This window comes from Mesocricetus auratus, unplaced genomic scaffold (assembly GCF_017639785.1).
Source record: "Mesocricetus auratus isolate SY011 unplaced genomic scaffold, BCM_Maur_2.0 Super-Scaffold_100007, whole genome shotgun sequence".
In the NCBI taxonomy this organism is placed as follows: Eukaryota; Metazoa; Chordata; class Mammalia; order Rodentia; family Cricetidae; genus Mesocricetus; species Mesocricetus auratus.
The window spans coordinates 31,348,550-31,368,190 of record NW_024429191.1 but is presented as its reverse complement, the minus strand read 5'-3'; the positions used below and the strand labels follow the sequence as shown (position 1 = coordinate 31,368,190).

Below are 19,641 nucleotides of genomic sequence, written 5' to 3'. Positions count from 1 at the left end.
CAGAGAAGGACTGAGATGGGTTCTAAACCACTAGCAGTGACATCCCCCCAGGCAAATGAGGTTGGAAGGCCACAGTGAAGGTTTTTTTAAGCCATAGCCTGTGAAGGCTGGGAAAGCGAAGAGCTGCTGGGTTGTATTCCAGAGGCATCGCTGTCTGACAGAGCTCTCTGGCTCACATGCTCACTTCTAGGACGAAGTACAAATCTAAATGAGCAACAGACTCATTAGTTTCTAGTCTTTGATTTTGTGGGACCCTGAATCTGTTCAGGTGACGCAGTGGGTGATTTTACTCTCCTCAGGCGGCTCTCAGTGTGGATATCCAGGTCCCCCTCCGTCACTGACAAACACATGCCAGACTGCTCTGCTCCTGGCAGCCAGCCTTCGTCCACCTGGCCCAAGTGTGTGAAGTTCATTTCACACAAGTGCACACATATATACACAAGGAAGAGATTTCCTTTCTCATTGTGTACTCAGTATTTGTTTTTCTTAAGTCTGGTTTCTAAGTTCTGAAATTATTGTTTCTGAAGATCTGTGTACTCTCCTAAACTGACTGGCATCACTAAACGTGTTACAAACAAGAGCCACGATGGGGTATCATGAAGCACACAGGCCGCAGACAACAGCCTCATCTCCTTGCCACCATAACCAGTGCCACCATGATTGGTGCCCAGAACCTTAGAGCTCAAGTGGGCAGCACAGGGCAACATTTTACTACACATGGCAAAGAATTCACCAAGAGGCAGTTATTTCTGCCAGTGCTCAGCCAGTAGTCCCCATCAATCCTAGAAAAGCTCAGAGAAAATCCTTACCTTTTTCAAAGATTTATTATATACACAGCGCTCTGCCTGCATGTATGCCTGCAGGCCAGAAGAGGGCACCAGGATCTCATTATGGATAGTTGTGAGCCACTATGTGGATGCTGGGCTGGGAATTGAACTCAGGCCCTCTGGAAGAGCAGTCAGTGCTCTTAACCTCTGAGCCATCTCTCCAGCCCAGAGAATCCTTACCTTTAACACCATCAATAGGTGGACCTTTTTATTAAGGTCACATGTAGCCCAGGCTAGACTTGAACTCAGTATCAGCTGAAATTGGTCCTGAACTTTTGACCCTTCAGCTTCCACCTCACCAGTGCTGAGATTACGGGGCTGCACCACCACATCCGGTTTATGTGGTGTTAGGGATCAAAACCAGGGCTTTCACTACTGAGCCACATCCCGAGCCTGCACTGTGCCACAGGTTTCTCAGGAATCCTGGAGAGCAATTTCCTGGCTATAGCGCGACCAACCTGAGTACCTCCTGTCTGAAGCTTTAATGCTCACTTCCTATGGCCTGATACACACTTTCATGGGAAGTCCTCTGCTGGGCATGCTCTGTACCTCATTCTCATTTCAAGCTTGGGAAGAAATACATAAAAGAATAAAGTATTGGGTAATTTTATAGGTGAGTCAGCCAACGGGTGGTAAAAATATGATGAAAAGAAAGGCAGACAGCTTAGCTGAGGAAATAGAGAAAACTCAGTATAATCAGAATTTAAACTGGGAGGCCTGGAGATTTAGCTCAATGATGCAGCCCTTGCCTAGCATGGATGACACTCTGGATTTCACCATCACCACCAAAAACAAAGAAAAGTGAAAGAGAAGGCTGGAGGGAGCATCGGAGAACTGAAGGCGACAATTGTGCTGTGCTGGCCCCAAAACTTAAGGCCCTCAAGTCAGCTCTGCTTCCCGAGATTCTGGCTGGCCAGCTACCTACATGGAAGTAAGTAAACTGAAGGGGTGCGGGAAGAAACCACACAACTCAGACTTCATTCAATGGAAAAGCTGTTTTATTGGGGGTTGTATACAGAAAGTACATTTTAAAGTGAATCACCTCCATTTTTGTTTCTAAGCCTCAGAAATTTGACAAAAGATTAGAATGGAAGAAGGCGAGGCTGCGTTTAGGAGACAGCTAAGTCTCAGTACAGAGCTCAGCTCACGGTCACTGTGTTGCCAAGGCCTCTGTGACTGGCAGCCTGACCTCCATTGCCTGGGGACGTTTGTCTTGACTACCACTCTATCCTGGTCACTGGGGACTACAGCTAGGAAACACAAAGATGTGTCCTTCATCTCAAGCCACCAAGAATGTCATCCCACTGCTCTGACTCCAGACACCACCGGCCCCAGCTTCTGGGGGTTCAATTTCCTGAATTCAGTATGTAAGACCAAGGCAGCCCCTACTCTTACTGGCCATAATGGGCCTGCCATTGATGAGTCCAGCTGTGGCACTCTGTTCCACTGCTGTCCATGGTGCAGGCATTTACCTAATGGTGAGACTAAACAGAAGGAACTGGAAGGGGGTTCAGAACAGACATATCAGCTGTCAGGTAGAATACCAATACCACCGCCTCAGAGCAAAGCACGATTGCACTACAACCTAGAAGCAATGTGCAAGGCAGTTCTTCAAGTCTGAAAGCCTTCTAGAAACAAAGAGAACGCAGGCACGTGAGCAGCCTAGGAGAGTCTAGAAAATCCGCTAGCCAGCTGGACAAAGCTGTATATACTTCCAGGAATTTAATTTTTAATCTGCCTAGCTATTTTTTCCTCTGCAATACTGGGGACCAAGCCCAGGACCTCAAGCATGCTAAGCAAGCACTCTCCCGCTAAGCTACATCTCTGGCCCTCAGTGAATTTTAAATTGAGGCCTGCAACATGATTCCCATTTCCTCCACAGAAATCTGAGAGTCCAGCAGCCGGGGCGCTCCAGCGAGGCCGTCGTTAGCGCGGTCCTTTGGTGGCCATCAGCAGTGAGGACCAAGCATAGAGTGGGTTCAGATAGAAGGAGAATCTGGCTTGCCTCAGAAGGACAAAACTGGGTGGGGGTAGGGCAAAAGCCAGAATTACATCGAAAAACCAGAATTACTCTGCTAAAAAAAAAATCAGATTATAAAATCCATCACTGTCATTATTATAACAACATAAAAGGCATTTCAAGAAAAGTTTGGCTTGGATGACGCTGATGAAATTTCAGAAAGTTTGCTGTTTATAAATATGTAAGTATGTACATGTACTTTTACAGCAATGGCTTCTAGAAGAACCAAGACTTCTTTGAAGCCCTTGTAGACACGTCCCTTTCCATTCCAGCTGCTTCTATGCTGCAAACACCAGGAATCTCAAGAGCTGACATGGTTGAGTCAACTCCACCCTGGCCTCCTTTTTAAGCCTGTCCCCAGGGGTGGAAATGTGGTAGATCTGCGTTAGAGTTGATGCTGGGGAAAAAAAGAGAAGAAAAAGTTATATAGCCATTGAGACCCATGAATCAAGTTTATTTTCACACATTCAAATAAAGCAGTAATGGAATATTTATGTTCGACCAAGATGGCAAGTCTACTCAGAAATTATTAATATTTGACTACATAAGAAAATGCAGCTAAACGCTGAGTGCACGATCCATTTGGAAAGCAGAAGCTTACTTCCCTGACTTGTGGCTTGGTGTCTATAAGTGTTCATAATTTAAGTGATAACAGAAATACTTAAAATGCTACTCCTGCCACCAGCCTCTGCTCTCACACTCACTGTTCTAGATTCAACACAGGTGGTAATTTGCAGTGTTCCACACTGAGTCAGGGCACTTAGGAGATGTGAAGGTCACATATTCCTGGAGTTCACAAGATGAGTATCTGTAAAAGTGAGTTTGCAAACAGTGGTGACCTGGAGCCTACAGATTCCTTCCTGGTGCCCTCTAGCACTTGTGGTAAATTTAAACTTAGCTTTAGAAAACTTTTAAGGAGGGTGTGAAGAAATCACTGACTGTCACCTTGTGTTTGAATGGATTCCCTTAACACTGAGCAGTGTGAGTGAATCAACAAAGTCTTTTTAGTAATCAGAGATTTCAAGGTATGACCTATTTTCTAACTAAGCCAAAAATGCTCAGCAAAGACCAGTTTTTCTCCTCTTGGGAGAAGGTAGTATGACCAAAGAAACAACTTGCAGTCCAGAGGAAGGCATCCCAAGCCATTTCACTCAGTTTCTTTTTCTTTTTAAAAATTATTTCATGTATACAGGTATTACATGTCTGTGCACTATGTGTATGCCCTACCAGAGAAGGTACCAGGAAAGTGAATTAGATCCCCTGGGATTAGGGTTACAGAAGATTGTGAGCCACCATGTGGGTGCTGGGAATTGAACCAGGATCCTCTGAAAGAGCAACCAGTGCTTTTAACCACTGAACTGTCTCTCCAGCCCCTTGCTCAGACTTTCAACTAGATAGACGCAGACTACTGTCTTTTCCACACGGTACTGTCAGGTGATTTACCCATCCTGGAGTTGGGACTACAACAGGGTCATACTTTTTCTTCCTTCTCCTTCAACAGGATCTGCATAGCCCAGGTTTCTCTCCAGCTGGCATTGCAGCTAATAATGACCCTGAGCCCCTGACCTTCCTGCCTCTACCTCCAGAGTGCTGGGATAAAGGTGTGGACCCCCATGTCTGGTTATGGCTTCCATGAAAACAGCTGGCAGAGACTGCACAAGCGGAGAAGAACTCCTGACATGTAGGCACAGCTGCTTTCCTGCTTTTTCACATCGTTACCTGAGGTCACGTTGACACTGCTGTTTTTCCTCATGGGATACACATGTTTTCAGAAGAATCAAATTATGACATTTACAACTTCTTCTGTGAACCAACAATGACAACTTTTTTGTCACTCATTCTTGCTTTGTTTTGTTTTGCTTTTTTTTTTTTTTTTTTTTTTTGAGACAGGGTCTCTCTACGTAGCCCTGGTTGACCTGGAACTAGTTACGTAGACCAACCTCACTTCAAACTCACAGAAATCCACCCACCTCTGCCTTCAGAGTGCTGGGATTAAAAGCATGTGCCACCTTGCCTTATAACTCAGGGGCAGGGGCTGCAGGCTGCAGGTGAGTTCCAGGGTGGGTATTAAGACAGCCAAGGCATTTGCTCAACATGCTTGTGCTGAGTGTTCTCTCTCAAGAACCCACACTCCAACTGTTGAGCAAATACCACCTGTCACACTCACTCCTCAGACTAAAAAGAAAGAGAGTTGGACAGAGATACACCTGCCCAAAAGTGTCAGGAGGGCAAAATGTATTTTTAAAACTACTCCAGAGAGTTTACATCTAAGTCATCAACGTTGTCTGGCCTAGAGGTGTCAACAATGCTGAGTGGTTCATTTCCTCATGCCAGCTAACTCTAAAACCCAACTAAACTCTAAGTTTAGAGCAAAGGATCAATTCTGGCTGGCACAATGACAGGGCTTTTACATTTCTGGCCTACTACTCCAACTTCATCTGACATGAAAGGAAGGACAAACTACTTGGAAGACCCCAGGGCTCTCTGCAGAGGACTCTCAAGAGATGGCCTGCAACAGCATGAAAGCCAGTCACAGTTTATAGATGACTTTTCTCAGGAGGGGCTTATCTACACAAGTTTTTGTTTGGTTGGGGTCACATGATACTACCCAACCTAGACAAGCACTCTACCACTGAGCCACAACCCCAGGCTCCTAGAAGAATGCGTGTTGTAAGTTTACACTGCTATTTATCCACATGTGTGTGCTGATGTGTGGGCAGGTCACAGCATATGTGTGGAGGTTAAAGCCAATTCCAGAAGTCAGCTCTCTCTCTCCACCATGTGAGCTCCAGGGATTGAACTCAGGTCATCAGGCTTGCTGGCAAACACCTTTATCCGCTAAGTCATCTCACAGGCCCAAGACTGATACCTGTGACTAAGGACAGAAGACAAACGAGGAAGAATATTCTCACTTGGTCTCCACACATGGTCTCCTTCAAAGTCCTAGAGTACGGTGTCATTTGTACAAACAATGGCTTTCCCATGTGAGCATTAGTCCACCCTTTCCACATTGTAAGTATCGACAAGATGTTGACTTGTAGTTCTGTGTGGGGTTTACAGGCTGCAGACAGAATTTGAGATGCCTCTGGGAAGCCCCAGGACACAGTGGCCTGGGTTCACACTGGTTAGATCATGTCCCTCTGTGCTAAGCTAAGACTAAGGAGCACATGAGGGAAGCCCTGCATAAGCTCAAGTTCAAGTTCACTAGCTGCCAGAAAATCCATACCCCACAGAAGCCGTGCTTTACCAAGCTTGATGCAAGTAAATCTGAAGACTTGGCAGTTGAAAAGTAGGTCACCACCCATGTCTGTGGCATCCCAGCAGGCCCTGAACTCTCGGTTCTTACATGGTTACACTATCTCCCGAATAATTCTCAGCAGTAAATCTTATACTTTCCCCAAATAAATAATTTGAAATTTTATATGAAAAGCCTAGACAGACATTGAAGGGACTTTAGGAAACAAGGGAGCAATTCTACTGCCTGACGAGACCAGGGCAGACGTAAGAAAAACAAATATTCTGGGGTACTTAGCTGAGACCCCATTCTCCAAAGTTCTTTCTGCCTCTCCCCAGCCCCAGGGATCCAGGATCTAGAAGTAAGACTCTAGGGCAAAGCTCACTGTTTACTAGGCCACAGCAATAAGACTAAGACTAAGCCCGGGGACCAGAACACAGCTGTGGTGTCTGGACATTACCCCACCACATTCCTTATCAGCAAGTCAGAGAGTCCACACAAGTTGGGTCCAGCCCTAACCTGCTGAAGCAGGGATACTCGGTATGAATTAATCTAAAATGAAGTACTTCTAACTTTAGCACTCTAAGCAAGCTTTTTTAATAAGCAAAATAAGCCAAATCTGGGGGCTTATTCCTATAATCCCAGAAATAGGGCGGCAGAGGTAGGAAGACCATATCGATTTTAAGAACATTCTGGTATACATATTAAGCTCCAGGCCAGCCAGGGCTGTAGTCTCAAAAAACAAAAATAAAAACCAAACCAAACCAAACCAAAAACCCCTAAATAAGTAAAAGAGTAAATAAAAAAATAAATAAACAGCTGTTCCTGGGGGCAGAGATCTGTCATCTAAACCACCAGGGAGGCAGAGGCAGGGGGATTGGAAGCCCAAGGCCTGCCTGGCTGAAGGGCAAGATCAGCCTGGGCAAGACCCTGTGCGAAGAAAGAGAAGAAGAAAAGCACTACGTAGAGCGCAGGGGCAGAGCACTGGCCTAGCACACACCAAGCTCTAGGTTCAATTCCCATTAACACAAAACAATACATTTTACCGACGAGAGAAAACACGATACTTGTTTTTCTGAATTCTAGCTTATCTTGCACAACGTGATCTCCATTTCTATCCATGAACATCCAACTTCATTTTTCTTCATATACAACAGAATTTCGTTGTGTACGTGTATGGACTGCATTTCCATATCCATTCACCTAGCATGCCCGCAGTGCAGCCGTAAACACGGATGTGTAAAATCTCTTTGCCGTGTTCACTCAGAGTCCTTCAGGAGCAGTACAGCCGCAAATGTTTGTAGCTTTGGAGGATCCTCCTTACTGATCCCCAGCTTATCTAGCATAAAGGACCTGGCTTCACTCCCTGGCATCAAGAGAAGTATCCTGGACAAACCAAGGAGACTGAAATACCCGTGTGTTACTCCACCAACAATGCACAGTTTATCATGCTGAGTTGTAATCTAGTTCTGAGAAGGTTTACACCAACTGTGAGGAAGTAAAGGACTTAAGATGTGGAGCCGGAAACAAGGAAGTTCAAAGGCAGTGTGATAACAGTGGCAAGGCTGGGACTGCCGTGCCGAGCCATTACCTTTTTCATTAATTCACCTCTGGTTGTAAAGTGTGGCAGGTCTTCCACTTCAATCCCATTAGCCATTTCCATCACCTTGTCCAGAAGGTCTTTATTGTAACTGCACAACAAAAAGCAGTAAGGTAAAAACCTGGGAAGAGTCACTGTCACTATGAGCTAACAAGAAAGTGTAGGTTCTTAGACTGCAAACGCAACTCCTAGACTACAGAACTGTTTTCCATTGGTAAGGTCATACTATGCCATCTGAGGGTTAAGCAATGTTCCTTTCGGCCTTCTCGGTAGCTGGGACTACAGATACACACCACTATCTGGTTTTGCAAGTCGCTGACTTCATACTGCAAGGAAAACTACAGTGTTCAGCACATGGTTAACAAGTGGCTCTCCCCACCTGTGGATACAGCTCTAGGCTTGAAGAATGCCAATATAACAGATGTCTGAAGAATTACAAAAACAGGGACTGGAGAAACGGCTCAGTAGCTACGAGCACTTGAGGCTCTTTGCAGAGGACCTGGGTTCAGTTCCTACATGGCTATAATTTCAGTTCTCAGAAATCTGATGCCCTCTTCTGGCATCTGAAGATACTGGGTACATATTTGTTACCTATCCATACACATAAAATAAAAATAAATAAAAAAATATTTGTTAAAAAAATGACAAAAACAGGAGCAGTTAAGAGCACTGGCTGCTCTTCCAGAGGATCTAGTTTCAGTTCCCAGCATCCATATGGTGACTCACAACCATCTACATCTCCAGTTCCAGGGAACTCAAAGCCCTCTTCCGGCCCCCACCACCATGGGGCACTCAGAGTGCAGACAGACATGTAGACAAAACACACGCGCGTATAAAATTTAAAATAGCCGTAAATAAATAAATAAAATTGCAAAAACAGGAGCACCATACATCAGGTAGTACATATTCATGGATGAGATTTGAGGGCCAAAAATTTGATTTGTAAAACACACAGAATGTTGGTCTAATGTTGGTTCTCAGCTATTTGTATGACCTTGGCTCCTATAAACTAGGATTTTAGAGGGTGAAGGCAGAAGGGAGGGTGAGCCTGTGTGTGATGGGTGTGTCTGGCACAGCTTCCCCACATCTTGTTCTAACAAATATGCCAAGCTCTGAAGCCAAGTACTTTCAGGGCTGGAGATGTAGCTCAGTGGTAGAGTACTTATTTTTGACATGTCCAAGGCTGGGGTTTCATGCCTAACACGGAACCCAAAAAGCAAACTAAGGGGCTTGTCCTGAAGGGGCCATGTGACCAGCTAGAAGCTACAAAAATTTTAACACAATTTCAAGAAACTCTAGAGCTTGGAGATGCATGCTCAGTATATGGAATTCCAGGACTACCTGGATACATAATAAACTGGAGGCCAGCCTCAGTTATAAAGGACGATTGCCAAAAAAAAAAAAAAAAAAAAAAAAAGACAAACAAACAAAGCCTAAACCTAACAAAACAAAAAACCATAAGGGAGTGTAAGAACCTGGTGTACTTTCCATGTGGAGTAAAAGGAATGCCTTGCCAGGAATCTCAAGGCCAGGCTCTTGCCCCCCTGGTGTGATTGCAAAGGTTCAGGGAGGTTTTGGGACAGCAAGAAAAAAGCACCATTACTTTCTTTAGAAGGAAAGCAAGGAGGCAAATGAAGAGGTGAAGATTACATCGTGCCGACCAAAGGTGCAATATATCACATCCTCTTGCTGGGTGTCTTCAATTAGAGGAGGAGGGGGAAGTTTCAGTTTCTGTCTGCACTTTTGCCACGTGGATGACAGGAACTAATGGACTTCAAGCACTCTGCAAAGGCAATCTTCTGGGCTAATAAACAGTAATAAAAAATGACCATGGCAATACAGCCACCTTCGAGCCCACCTGCGTTGCACTCTGCATCATTTAACTGCTGCAGTCATCACAGCCATCCATTTACCAGGGGAAAGCGAGGCTCAGAAAGAGATACATCTTCCCCGAGGGAATGCTAAGAGGGGATCAGCCAAGGCAGTAGGAGGCTGGGCCGGGTTCAGCGTGGGGCAGCGTAGGGCCAGACTAAGGGTGGGCAGATGGGGTCAGCCGGCCGGCGGGGATCCGCACCTGCAACCCAGGAAGAGGTGGTTGGCCCAGACCATGGATAGGGACAGCAGCTGGTCCAGGCGGCCGCCGCCGTCGGGTGGGTCTCGGTAGTCGGGCAAGTGGCGCAGGATGAACTCCATGCGCGCTTTCCATTGCTTCTCGCTCTCCGAGTAGGAGCGGAACTGCTCGGCGAAGTCGGCCGCCTGCCGCACCCCGGAAACTAGCTCCTCTACTGAGATGGTGGCCTCGCCACCCACCATGACTCCCGCCGCCGCCGCCACCGAGGGTCGCACTTAGCCCGCCGCCTTCCCGACACGCCCCGCGCCGCCGACACGCCGCTAGAGAGGCTTCGGCCGAGCGCTACTGCTCAGGAGGACTGTTTGGAGCGCCCTCGAGGGGCACGGAGGCCTAGTGTACTCAGGACTGCACAGGCCGGTGCAGGCAGGGTCTGCTGTGTAGACAGATGCTGGGGAAACTGAGGCCCAAAAGCACGGGGTCGGCAGCTGGGTGCCCGCTGGGGCTCTGTGGTACCCCTTCTGCCACAGCTGAAGCTTGCCCTAAGTTCTGTGAATCGTCCTGGGAAGTGATGCCCTCTTTTTTATGGATCCCCTGCGGTTGTGCTCTGCCTTCCTGCAGAGTCATTCATACAACGAGTGCCCTCCAGGCACTTCGGTGCCCAGGATGCCCCGCTCTAAAGAACTTTGTGAGGGAAGTGGATGTTAGCGAAAGAATTGCCCAAATAAATGGGCCGTTGGCAAATCATAAAATAAGTCAGATTGCCACAGACCCGAAGAAGCAAGGTGTGGAGGTGGTGGTGGTGGAGAACTAAGTGAACAGCGCCCGAGTTAAACTTTGGAACCCACATGGTGGAAGGAGAAAACCAACTCCTGAAAATTGTCATTTGACCTCCATATGCTAGCTGTGTGGTACATGGGTGTCTACACACACACACACACACACACACACACACACACACACACACGCACACGAGAAAGAGAGAGGGGGGAGGGAGGAAGAAAGGGAGGAAGGGATGCAGGAAGGGAGAGGGGGAGAGAGAACAAATAAATAATTGTGAAAATACGGTTGGGTCAGAGGAAAGCCTAGAGCCCAGGATCTTGAGCTCCAGTGAAGGTCTTAAGTGGTGAATGGGCCCTTCATTATACGATGTTTGCTATTGCAGACGCTCCCGCTCCTCCAGGGTCTTACACCATGTAGCCCAGGCTGGGTTACAACTGCTTTCCTCCCTTCTGCAGCTTCTATTGCCATGTTAGGGCCCCAGCGGGTAGAAATACCATCCAGTAAACAAATGGCAGAGCAGTGTAGGGACAAGCACCGTGCTGTGTGACATGCCAGTCATTTCAGTAAGTCATGGTATTCATACTCTGACAGGGAGCATCTGAACCAAACATGAGAACCCAAAGACAGAAGCAACTTCTCCCCAGGGCTCAGGGATCTAATGATAACAGCAACCAGAGCTGAGTTCCCAAAGTGCTTGTGGCAGACCCTGACAAGCTTATTGCAGTGGCAGATTCCCAACTAAACCCCTGGATACTCAGAGTCAAGGTTCTAGGTAATTCTGATTCTAACTTTAGTGTGCCAGACTTTTGAAAACATTCAGTGTGCCGGGCGGGGTGGCACAGGCCTTTAATCCCAGTACTCAGGAGGCAGAGACAGGAGGATCTCTGTGAGTTCCAGACCAGCCTGGTCTATAAGAGCTAGTTCCAGAACAGTCTCCAAAGCCACAGAGAAACCCTGTCTTGAAAAACAAAAACAAAACAAAACAAAACAAAAAACCAATATTAAATCTTCTACTTTACAAACATGGTAATGATATATCTGCTCATTTATTTAGCCTTTGTAATGTGTGTGGTTTTGTTTTGCTGTTATTTTACTTATTTAGTTTTTAAATGAGGATCTTTTTCTGTAACCCAGAGTGTCCTTGATATCTCAACCTTTCTGCTTTAGTTTCCCAAATGCTGTGTGACTATTGTAGTGTGTGTGTGTGTGTGTGTGTGTGTGTGCGTGTGTGTGTGTGTGTGCACTCAAACACTTTTTAAAGGCAGGGTCTTATGTACTCCAGGATAGCCTCAAACTCCCTTTATGGCTGAGGCTAGCTTTGAAATACTGATCCTTCCGCCTCCACTTACCAAATGCTAGGATTGCAGGCATGAGCAACTACATCTGGCTTTATGGTTGGTTTGTTTGCTTTGGATGTGAGAGTTACCAGCAAACATGATTGGCAGAATGTAGAACTTAGCCCAGTGGAAGCCTTCAGGAGTGCAGGGTCACCACTGTTCCAGGAAATCATGAATGGGGATGTATTTGACCCCACAGACATGAGGGATGAGCTGCTTCTCAGCTACCACATCTTCAAATCCATGTGAACTGAACTGGGTGAAGCCCTTCTTCTTTTAAGATGTGGATCTTCTGGTGGCCAGGGAGCTTGAACCTGGCCTTTCCTAGGGCCTCAAATGCATGTTGCTTATGCTGCAGCTTAAAGCAGATGGACATGATGACCTGGCTTGTCTGAAACTGGCCACTGTGTCAGGTCTGGAGTGCAGTGTAGGGACAGCATGAGCTCAGAGACATGCATATCCACCAGAAAACAGTTTCAAAGACCCCTCAGGGCAACCCAAACAAGGTACAGGTTGCATACTCCCAAGGAGACTGTTGCTTGGAACTGTTGTACACAGGGCCCCATGAGTATAAAAACCTGGTCGATTTCGTTGACTGCAGAGGCAGTGTATTTTTAAGTCCCATGAGCCATTAGACTTATATACCCATTCCCACTTTGTTTGTTATTCCTTTATACCATCTGGTTCATTGTTGTTTTTTTTATTCAAAGTATCTATTTACTCACTGGAAATGATCAAAGTAGGAAAAGCAGTAATGTATCTTTTTCTTACATGGTCTCCTTAAGTTCCATTACATCAACCAATAAAGTAGGCTTAACATGTCACTTAAGATAGTTCAGCATCATCAGTTTTGAAAAAAGCATCCTCAATAACAAATCAAAAATATGTAACACTTCACAAATTTGCATGTCACCCTTGTCCAGAGGCCATGTTAATCATCTTTGTATCATTCCGATTCTAGCAAGTGTGCTGTCCAAGCAAGCACATGGTTTTATCTCTTTATCCATTCTTCGGTTGAGGGACATCTAAGTGGTTTCCAGGTTCTGGCTATTATGAATAAAACTGTTATGAACATAGTTGAGCATGTGTCCCTGTTGTATGATTGAACATCCTTTGGATATATGCCCAAGAGTGGTATAGCTGGCTTTTCAGGTAGATGGGCCTGGTTTTCTGAGAAACCGCCAAAGAGGCTGTACAAGTTTGCACTCCCACCCGCAGTGAAGGAGTGTTCCCCTTGCTCTACATCCTCTCCAGCATGAGCTGTCACTTGTGTTTTGAACGAAACACAACTTGAGAAAAAAAAAGTTAATGTAAAGATGCCTAATGAGCCAGGTAGTGGAAACACACACCTTTAATTCCAGCACTCGGAAGACAGAGGCAGGCAGATCTTTGTAACTGGAGGTTTCTTGTTCTGCTAGGTCCTGCCACCCTTCAGTCCCAAATAAGCACACAGAGACATATTAATTATAAAACTGTTGGCCCAAGGCTAGGCCTTCTTATTGGCTAGCTCTATCTTAATTATTAACACATTTCTATTAATCTAATATTTCCATGTGGTCTTATCTTACTGGACAAGGGTCTGGACCTGTTACTCCTTCCTCCACTACATGGTGTATCCTTGAGTTATCTCTCTGCTTACCTTTCCCAGAATTCTCCTCGTCTCCTAGTCTGCCTATCTTCCTACCGCTAATGACCAAACAGTATTTTATTCATCAATCAATAGGAGAGACATATATACAGAATAACATCTCCTATCAGATCTCTATGAGTTCGAGACCAGCCTGGTCTACAGAATGAGTTCCAGGACAGCCAAGGATACACAGAGAAACCCTGTCTTGAAAAACAAAATCAAAACCAAAACAAAATTTAAAATGCCTAACAATATTCTACTATACTAATAGATTAGTGCCTAGCCCAATTGTCATCAAAGAGGCATGATCTAGCAACTGATGGAGGCAGATGCAGAGACCCACAGCCAAACATTAGGCTGAGTTTGGGGGAATCCAGAAGAGGGCATTGGGTGCCCTGGAACTGGAGTTATAGGCAGTTCTGAGTCACCATGTGGGTGATGGAAACTGAACCTGGATCCTTTGCAAGAGCAGCCAATGCCGAGCATCTCTCCACAGCCCCCAACTGTTTTTGAGAAAGGGTCTTGTCATGTAACCAGGCTAAGATGGAGCTTGCTGTGTGGACCAGGCTAGCCTTGAACTTATTTAAATCTTACTCACTCTGCCTCCCCAGGTCTGGGATTACAGGTGGAAAATATCATGTCTTGCCCTTCTTGTTGTCATTGTCACTGTTTGAGACAGGGTCTTCTGTAACCCACCTCCATAGGTGTTGCTATCCTGTGGGTGTCTCCACAGTTTACCCCCAACTCAGCTTGCTCTACTGATGATAAATACCAAAGTATCAGCTCACAACCATCTATAACTCACTTTCAAGGGATCTGACACCCTCTTCTGACCTCCACTGGCACCAGGCATGCATATGGTGCTCAGATATACATGCGGGCAAAACACCCATACATATAAGATGAAAACAAATGCACCTTCAAACAAAAGTAAAGGGCTGGAGAGATGGCTCAGCTGTGTTGAGAGTGCTCACCACCCTTCCAGAGGCCTCGAGTTCAGTTCCCAGCAGCCACATCAGGGGGCTCACAACTGTCTATCAACGCCAACTTCAGGGGCTCCGACACCCTCCTCTGAGCTCCGCAAGCACCTGCACTCACATGGCATACACCCCCATAGACACACACACATAAAACAATACATGTAAACACACACATCCATATACACTTAAATAAAATTGTTAAGGTGGAAGACATGGAGATGGCTCAGTGGATAAGAGCCCTTGCTGTTCTTTCAGAAGACCAAGTTCAGTTCCCAGAAGCCAGACAGGTGCACTTGCAACCACCTTTAGCTTCAGTTCCAGGGTATCTGATGCCTTCCTCTGGCCTCTGAGGACATCTGAACATAAATGGTATAAACACACACACACACATATATTTAAATATGTATTTACTTTGTTTACAGTTGAAAAGTAATAAGCATGGTATGGTAGCACATGCCTTTAATCCCAGCATTCAGGAGGCAGAAGCAGACGAATCTCTATGAGTTTTAGGTCAGCGTGGTCTACATAGGTAGTTCCAGGAGAGCCAGAGCTACACAGTGAGACCCTGTCTCCAAAAGCAAAACAAGGCTGAGGAGATGGCTCAGCAGTTAAGAGCATTGGCTGCTCTTCCAGAGCACCCAGGTTCAATCCCCAGCACCCAACATGGCAGCTCATAACAGTCTGTAACTCCAGTTCCAGGGTATCTGACACCCTCACACAGACATACATGTAGGCAAAAATACCAATTCACATAAAAACTAAATAAATCAATTTGAGAAAAACAAAACAAACAAAAAGGTAGGTAATTGCTGGGCGGTGGTGGCGCACGCCTTTAATCCCAGCACTCGGGAGGCAGAGGCAGGTGGATCTCTGTGAGTTCGAGACCAAGCCTGGTCTACCGAGCGAGTTCCAGGACAGGCTCCAAAACAATACAGAGAAACACTGTCTCGGAAAAAAAAAAGGTAGATAATTATAAAAAGAGAGAGAAGGGGCTAGAGAGATGGCTCAGCAGTTTATAGCACTGACTGCTCTTCCAGAAGATCCAGGTTCAATTCCCAGCACCCACATGGCATTTAACAACTGTCTATAACTCCAAGATCCAACAACCTCACACAGACATATAGACAGGCAAAACACCAATGCACATAAAATAAAATATAATTTTAAAAAGAGAAAGAGAAGCACCGGGCGTTGGTGGCGCACGCCTTTAATCCCAGCACTCGGGAGGCAGAGGCAGGTGGATCTCTGTGAGTTCGAGGCCAGCCTGGTCTACAGACCGAGTTCCAGGACAGCCTCCAAGACAATACAGAGAAACCCTGTCTCGAAAAACAAAAAACAAAAAACAAAAAACAAAAAACAAAAAAAAAAAAAAAAGAGAGAAAGAGAGCCTTTTAATGGGCCTAATGTCACAACACTAGGGGGCAGCACAGAAGGGGATCCTTTGGTTGACTCAAAAATACACTGAACAGCCTGCTGTTACCCTGTCAGAAAGGGGGTAGGCAAGTGTTTGGGGTGTTTGGGGTGTGGCATAATCCTTCATGCAAATGAAAGACTGTATTTGGGCCAATCACAGCACAGTCCATTCAGATGAAAAACCATGTGTATACCAATCACAAGTCTTCTTCTGGGCCTACAGGAAGAAGCATTGACCCTCTAGCCTGGGTAAAAACAACTGAGAATTCACCAAGACTTGCCATGGCAAAGAATTTGGCATAAGCTGTCTGAAACAGAAGAATTTGGAACAGTGCCTTTTGGAACTGGGGTAGTGCTTTGGCAGCAAGCAGCTGTGGTCACAGTGTAGCTTTCTCAAGACATTGGTGAAGTGTTCAAAGCAGCCTGCTGGCATGAGGGCTATCCAGCTGGCTGCCAGATAGGGATTGCTTGGCTAGTAAGCCTGAGCTCAAGACAACCCGGGCAGAAGGGAAGCATCTAACAACTGTCAATTAGAGAATCAAATTGCCCTGGCCACAAACATCTTACTGAGAGAGAGAGAGAGAGAGAGAGAGAGAGAGAGAGAGAGAGAGAGAGAGAGAGAGAAGAGAGAGAAAGAGAGAGAGAGAGAGAGAGAGAGAGAGAGAGAGAGCTAACAGTGAAGGCCTATCATTACCATTAACAGTGCCTTATTTAATGGTATATAGTCATCCTAGCAAGGCCCAACTCCTACCCTACTGTGGTGCCCCAGAGAGAGATGGGTTCCTCTGATCTGCCAGAGTCAGGGAGGACCACCCTTTGTTATCTATAAAAGACTTTTATAGGGTTATTTTCTTGTCCTCATGGTTAAAATACACATTAGAGCCAACTTGAGAGGAATGGTTTATTTTGGCTTGCATATCCAAAGGGCCACAGATCTTCCATTATGACAGGGACAGCCAAGCATAACATGTGGGTTCTTGGTGATAGTAGCTTGTGGGGGGAGGAGTTTTTCACATCGTGACCAACTAAGAAGTAGAGTGCTCAGGGCAAAACCAGAAGCTAACGAAACCTTCAAAGGTCTACCTCTAGTAACCTGCTTCCTTCAGTGAGAATCCATCTCTTAGAGTTTCCACAGCCTTCAACATAGCCAAGCAGCTAGAAACCGAAGCATAGGCTAGGCCCTATGCCCAACCCCTAGTAAGTACTACAGAAAATAATAATGATAATAATGATGATGATATTAGTAATAATGGGAATCACTACCACCATCACCATGACCATCATCATCATCACCATAATCACCATGGCCATCACTGCCACCATGACCACTATTATCACTATCATCATCACCACTACCATGACCACAATCATCATCATCATTACCATGACCACCACTATCATCATGACCATCATCATGACCATCATCAACACCATTATCAAGAACTCTATGATTTATAGTTTCGACTACATTTCTATGGACACCTAGTGAGTGTTTTCCTCCTGACAAATTTGACTTCTCTCTGATTTAAGAGCAGGTGTACACTTTCAAAGCTTTTACTATGTTTTGACAAATTCTGCCTTAAAAAGCTAATGCTGCAGCAGGAAAACAAAATAAAAAACAAACAAGCAAACAAAAGAATGTGAGACCAGTGACTGTTGCAACTATCCACCAACTTTAAAGGGAAAGCCATAGTTCATAGATATGGAAACATTGGCATTAGCTTTTTTATACATGTATTTTTTTAAATGTATGAATGCTCTGTCTGCAAGTATGCCTGCATACCAGAAGAATGCATCAAATCCTATCATAGATGGTTGTGAGTCACCATGTGGTTGCTGATAATTGAACTCAGGACCTCTGGAAGAGCAGCCAGTGTTCTTAACTTCTGAGCTATATCTCCAGCCCCAGCATTAGTTTTTTTTCCCCCCCTGAGACACAGTTTCTCTGTGTAGTTTTGGAGCCTATCCTGGCACTCATTTTGTAGACCAGGCTGGCCTGGAACTCACAGAGACCCATTTGCCTCTGCCTCCCGAGTGTAGGATTAAAGGCGTGTGCCACCACCGCCTGGCTAGGTCTCACAGCCTTGACTGTCCAGGGTCAATCAGCCTATCTTCTCTTTGTGGCCCGAGGCTCCAACACTAAAATATTTATCTATTCTCAGTACTTTAGGCTCTTCTGCTCTGTTTTCATTTGTTTGATTATTTTTACATGGTTGTCTGTGTGGTTTGGTTCTTTGGGGATTTTTTCTTTAAATTTTGTTGCTGTTCTGATTGTTTTGAGAGGGTCTATCTTATTTAGGGTTACTATTGCTATGATGAAACACACTGGCCAAAGACAAGTTTGGGGAGGAAAAGGTTTATTTGGCTTACACTTCCATTTCACTGTTCGTCATCTTCATCACCGAAGAAAGTCAGGACAGGAATTCAAACATGGCAGGAACCTGGAGGCAGGAGCTGATGCAGAGGCTACAGGGAGGGATGCTGCTTACTGGCTTGCTCCTCATGGCTTGCTCAGGCTGCTTTCTTATAGGACGCAGGAGCAACAGCCCAGGGATGTTACCACCCACAATGGGCTGGGCCCTCCCCCATCAATCACTAATTAAGAAAATGCCTTACAGCCAGATGTTATGAGGCATTTCCTCAATAGAGGTTCCCTCTCTCAGTTAAGTCTAATTTGTGTGTCAAGTTGACACCAGGCTAGCCAGCACAGTCTCATGTAGCCCAAGTTGATCTCAAACTTGCTCTGTAGCTGAGGATGCCTGAGTTTTCGATCCTCCTGCCTCAATCTCCTACCCACTAAAATGGAGTGTGTGTGTGCCATCATGCTGGTTTGGTTTTTGAGACAAAGTTAACTAGGTAACTATCTTAGTTACTGTTCTAGTGCTGTGAAGACACCATGACTATGGCAACTCTTTTTGTTGTTGTTGTTTGTTTTGTTTTTCAAGACAGAGTTTCTCTGTATTCCTCTGGAGCCTGTCCTGGAACTCGCTCTGTAGACCAGGCTGGCTTCAAACCCACAGAGATCCACCTGCTTCTACCTCCTGAGTGCTGGGATTAAAGGCATGTTCCACCAACGCCTGGCTACGGCAGCTCTTATAACGGAAAGCATGTAATTGGGGGCTTGCTTACAGTTCAGAAGTTTACTCTCTTATCATCATGGCAGGAACATGGTGGTGCCCATGGCACTGGACCAGTAGCTGAGAGCTACATCTTGATCCACAGTCAGAGAGAGATTGGACTGGGCATGGGCTTTAGAAACCTTAAAGCCCACCCCCTAGTGACACACTTCTTCCAACAAGGCCACACCTCCTAATTCTTGTAAATCCTTTCAAAGAGGGTCACTCCCTGGTGACTAAGCATTCAAATATATGGGCCTATGGGAGCCATTCTTTTTCTAATTTCTTACAAAGAAAACATTTAATTGGGGTGGCTTGTTTGCAGTTTCAGGGTTCAGTCGGTTATCATCAATGGCAGGGAGTATGGCACATCCTAGTAGAGCCACTCCCTTTGGGGGTCATTTTTTTTTAAACCACCACATTCTACACCCTGGCCCCCAAAGGTTTATAGTCGTATCATAATGCAAAAATTGCATGGAGTCCAACTTCAAAAGTCCCCATAGTCTATCACAATCTGAACAATGTTTAAAAGTCCAAAGTGTCTTCTGATACGAATGGCAATATCTTAATTATAATCCCCCTGTAAAATTCAAAATCAAAAAGGAGATCACATACTTCCAACATATAATGGC

General features: G+C 45.5%; 1 protein-coding gene and 2 non-coding genes across 3 annotated transcripts; all 3 read right to left on the bottom strand.

Moving 5' to 3' along the window:
* Nucleotides 1–1,807: 1,807 nt before the first annotated feature.
* Nucleotides 1,808–10,061, bottom strand: Cdkn2aipnl (CDKN2A interacting protein N-terminal like). The gene is made up of 3 exons (XM_040748596.1): nucleotides 9,757–10,061; nucleotides 7,674–7,773; nucleotides 1,808–3,244 (listed from the first exon to the last, which is right to left on the bottom strand). Exons 1-3 carry the CDS (start codon nucleotides 9,993–9,995, stop codon nucleotides 3,233–3,235), a joined length of 351 nt encoding a protein of 116 aa, XP_040604530.1. The 5' UTR covers nucleotides 9,996–10,061; the 3' UTR covers nucleotides 1,808–3,232.
* Nucleotides 10,062–12,339: 2,278 nt separating this feature from the next.
* Nucleotides 12,340–12,471, bottom strand: LOC121141640. The gene has a single exon (XR_005878606.1). It is a non-coding gene; the product is annotated as a small nucleolar RNA SNORA70 (small nucleolar RNA).
* A 277-nt stretch (nucleotides 12,472–12,748) lies between these two features.
* LOC121141603 lies at nucleotides 12,749–12,855 on the bottom strand. The gene has a single exon (XR_005878584.1). It is a non-coding gene; the product is annotated as a U6 spliceosomal RNA (small nuclear RNA).
* Nucleotides 12,856–19,641: the final 6,786 nt, after the last annotated feature.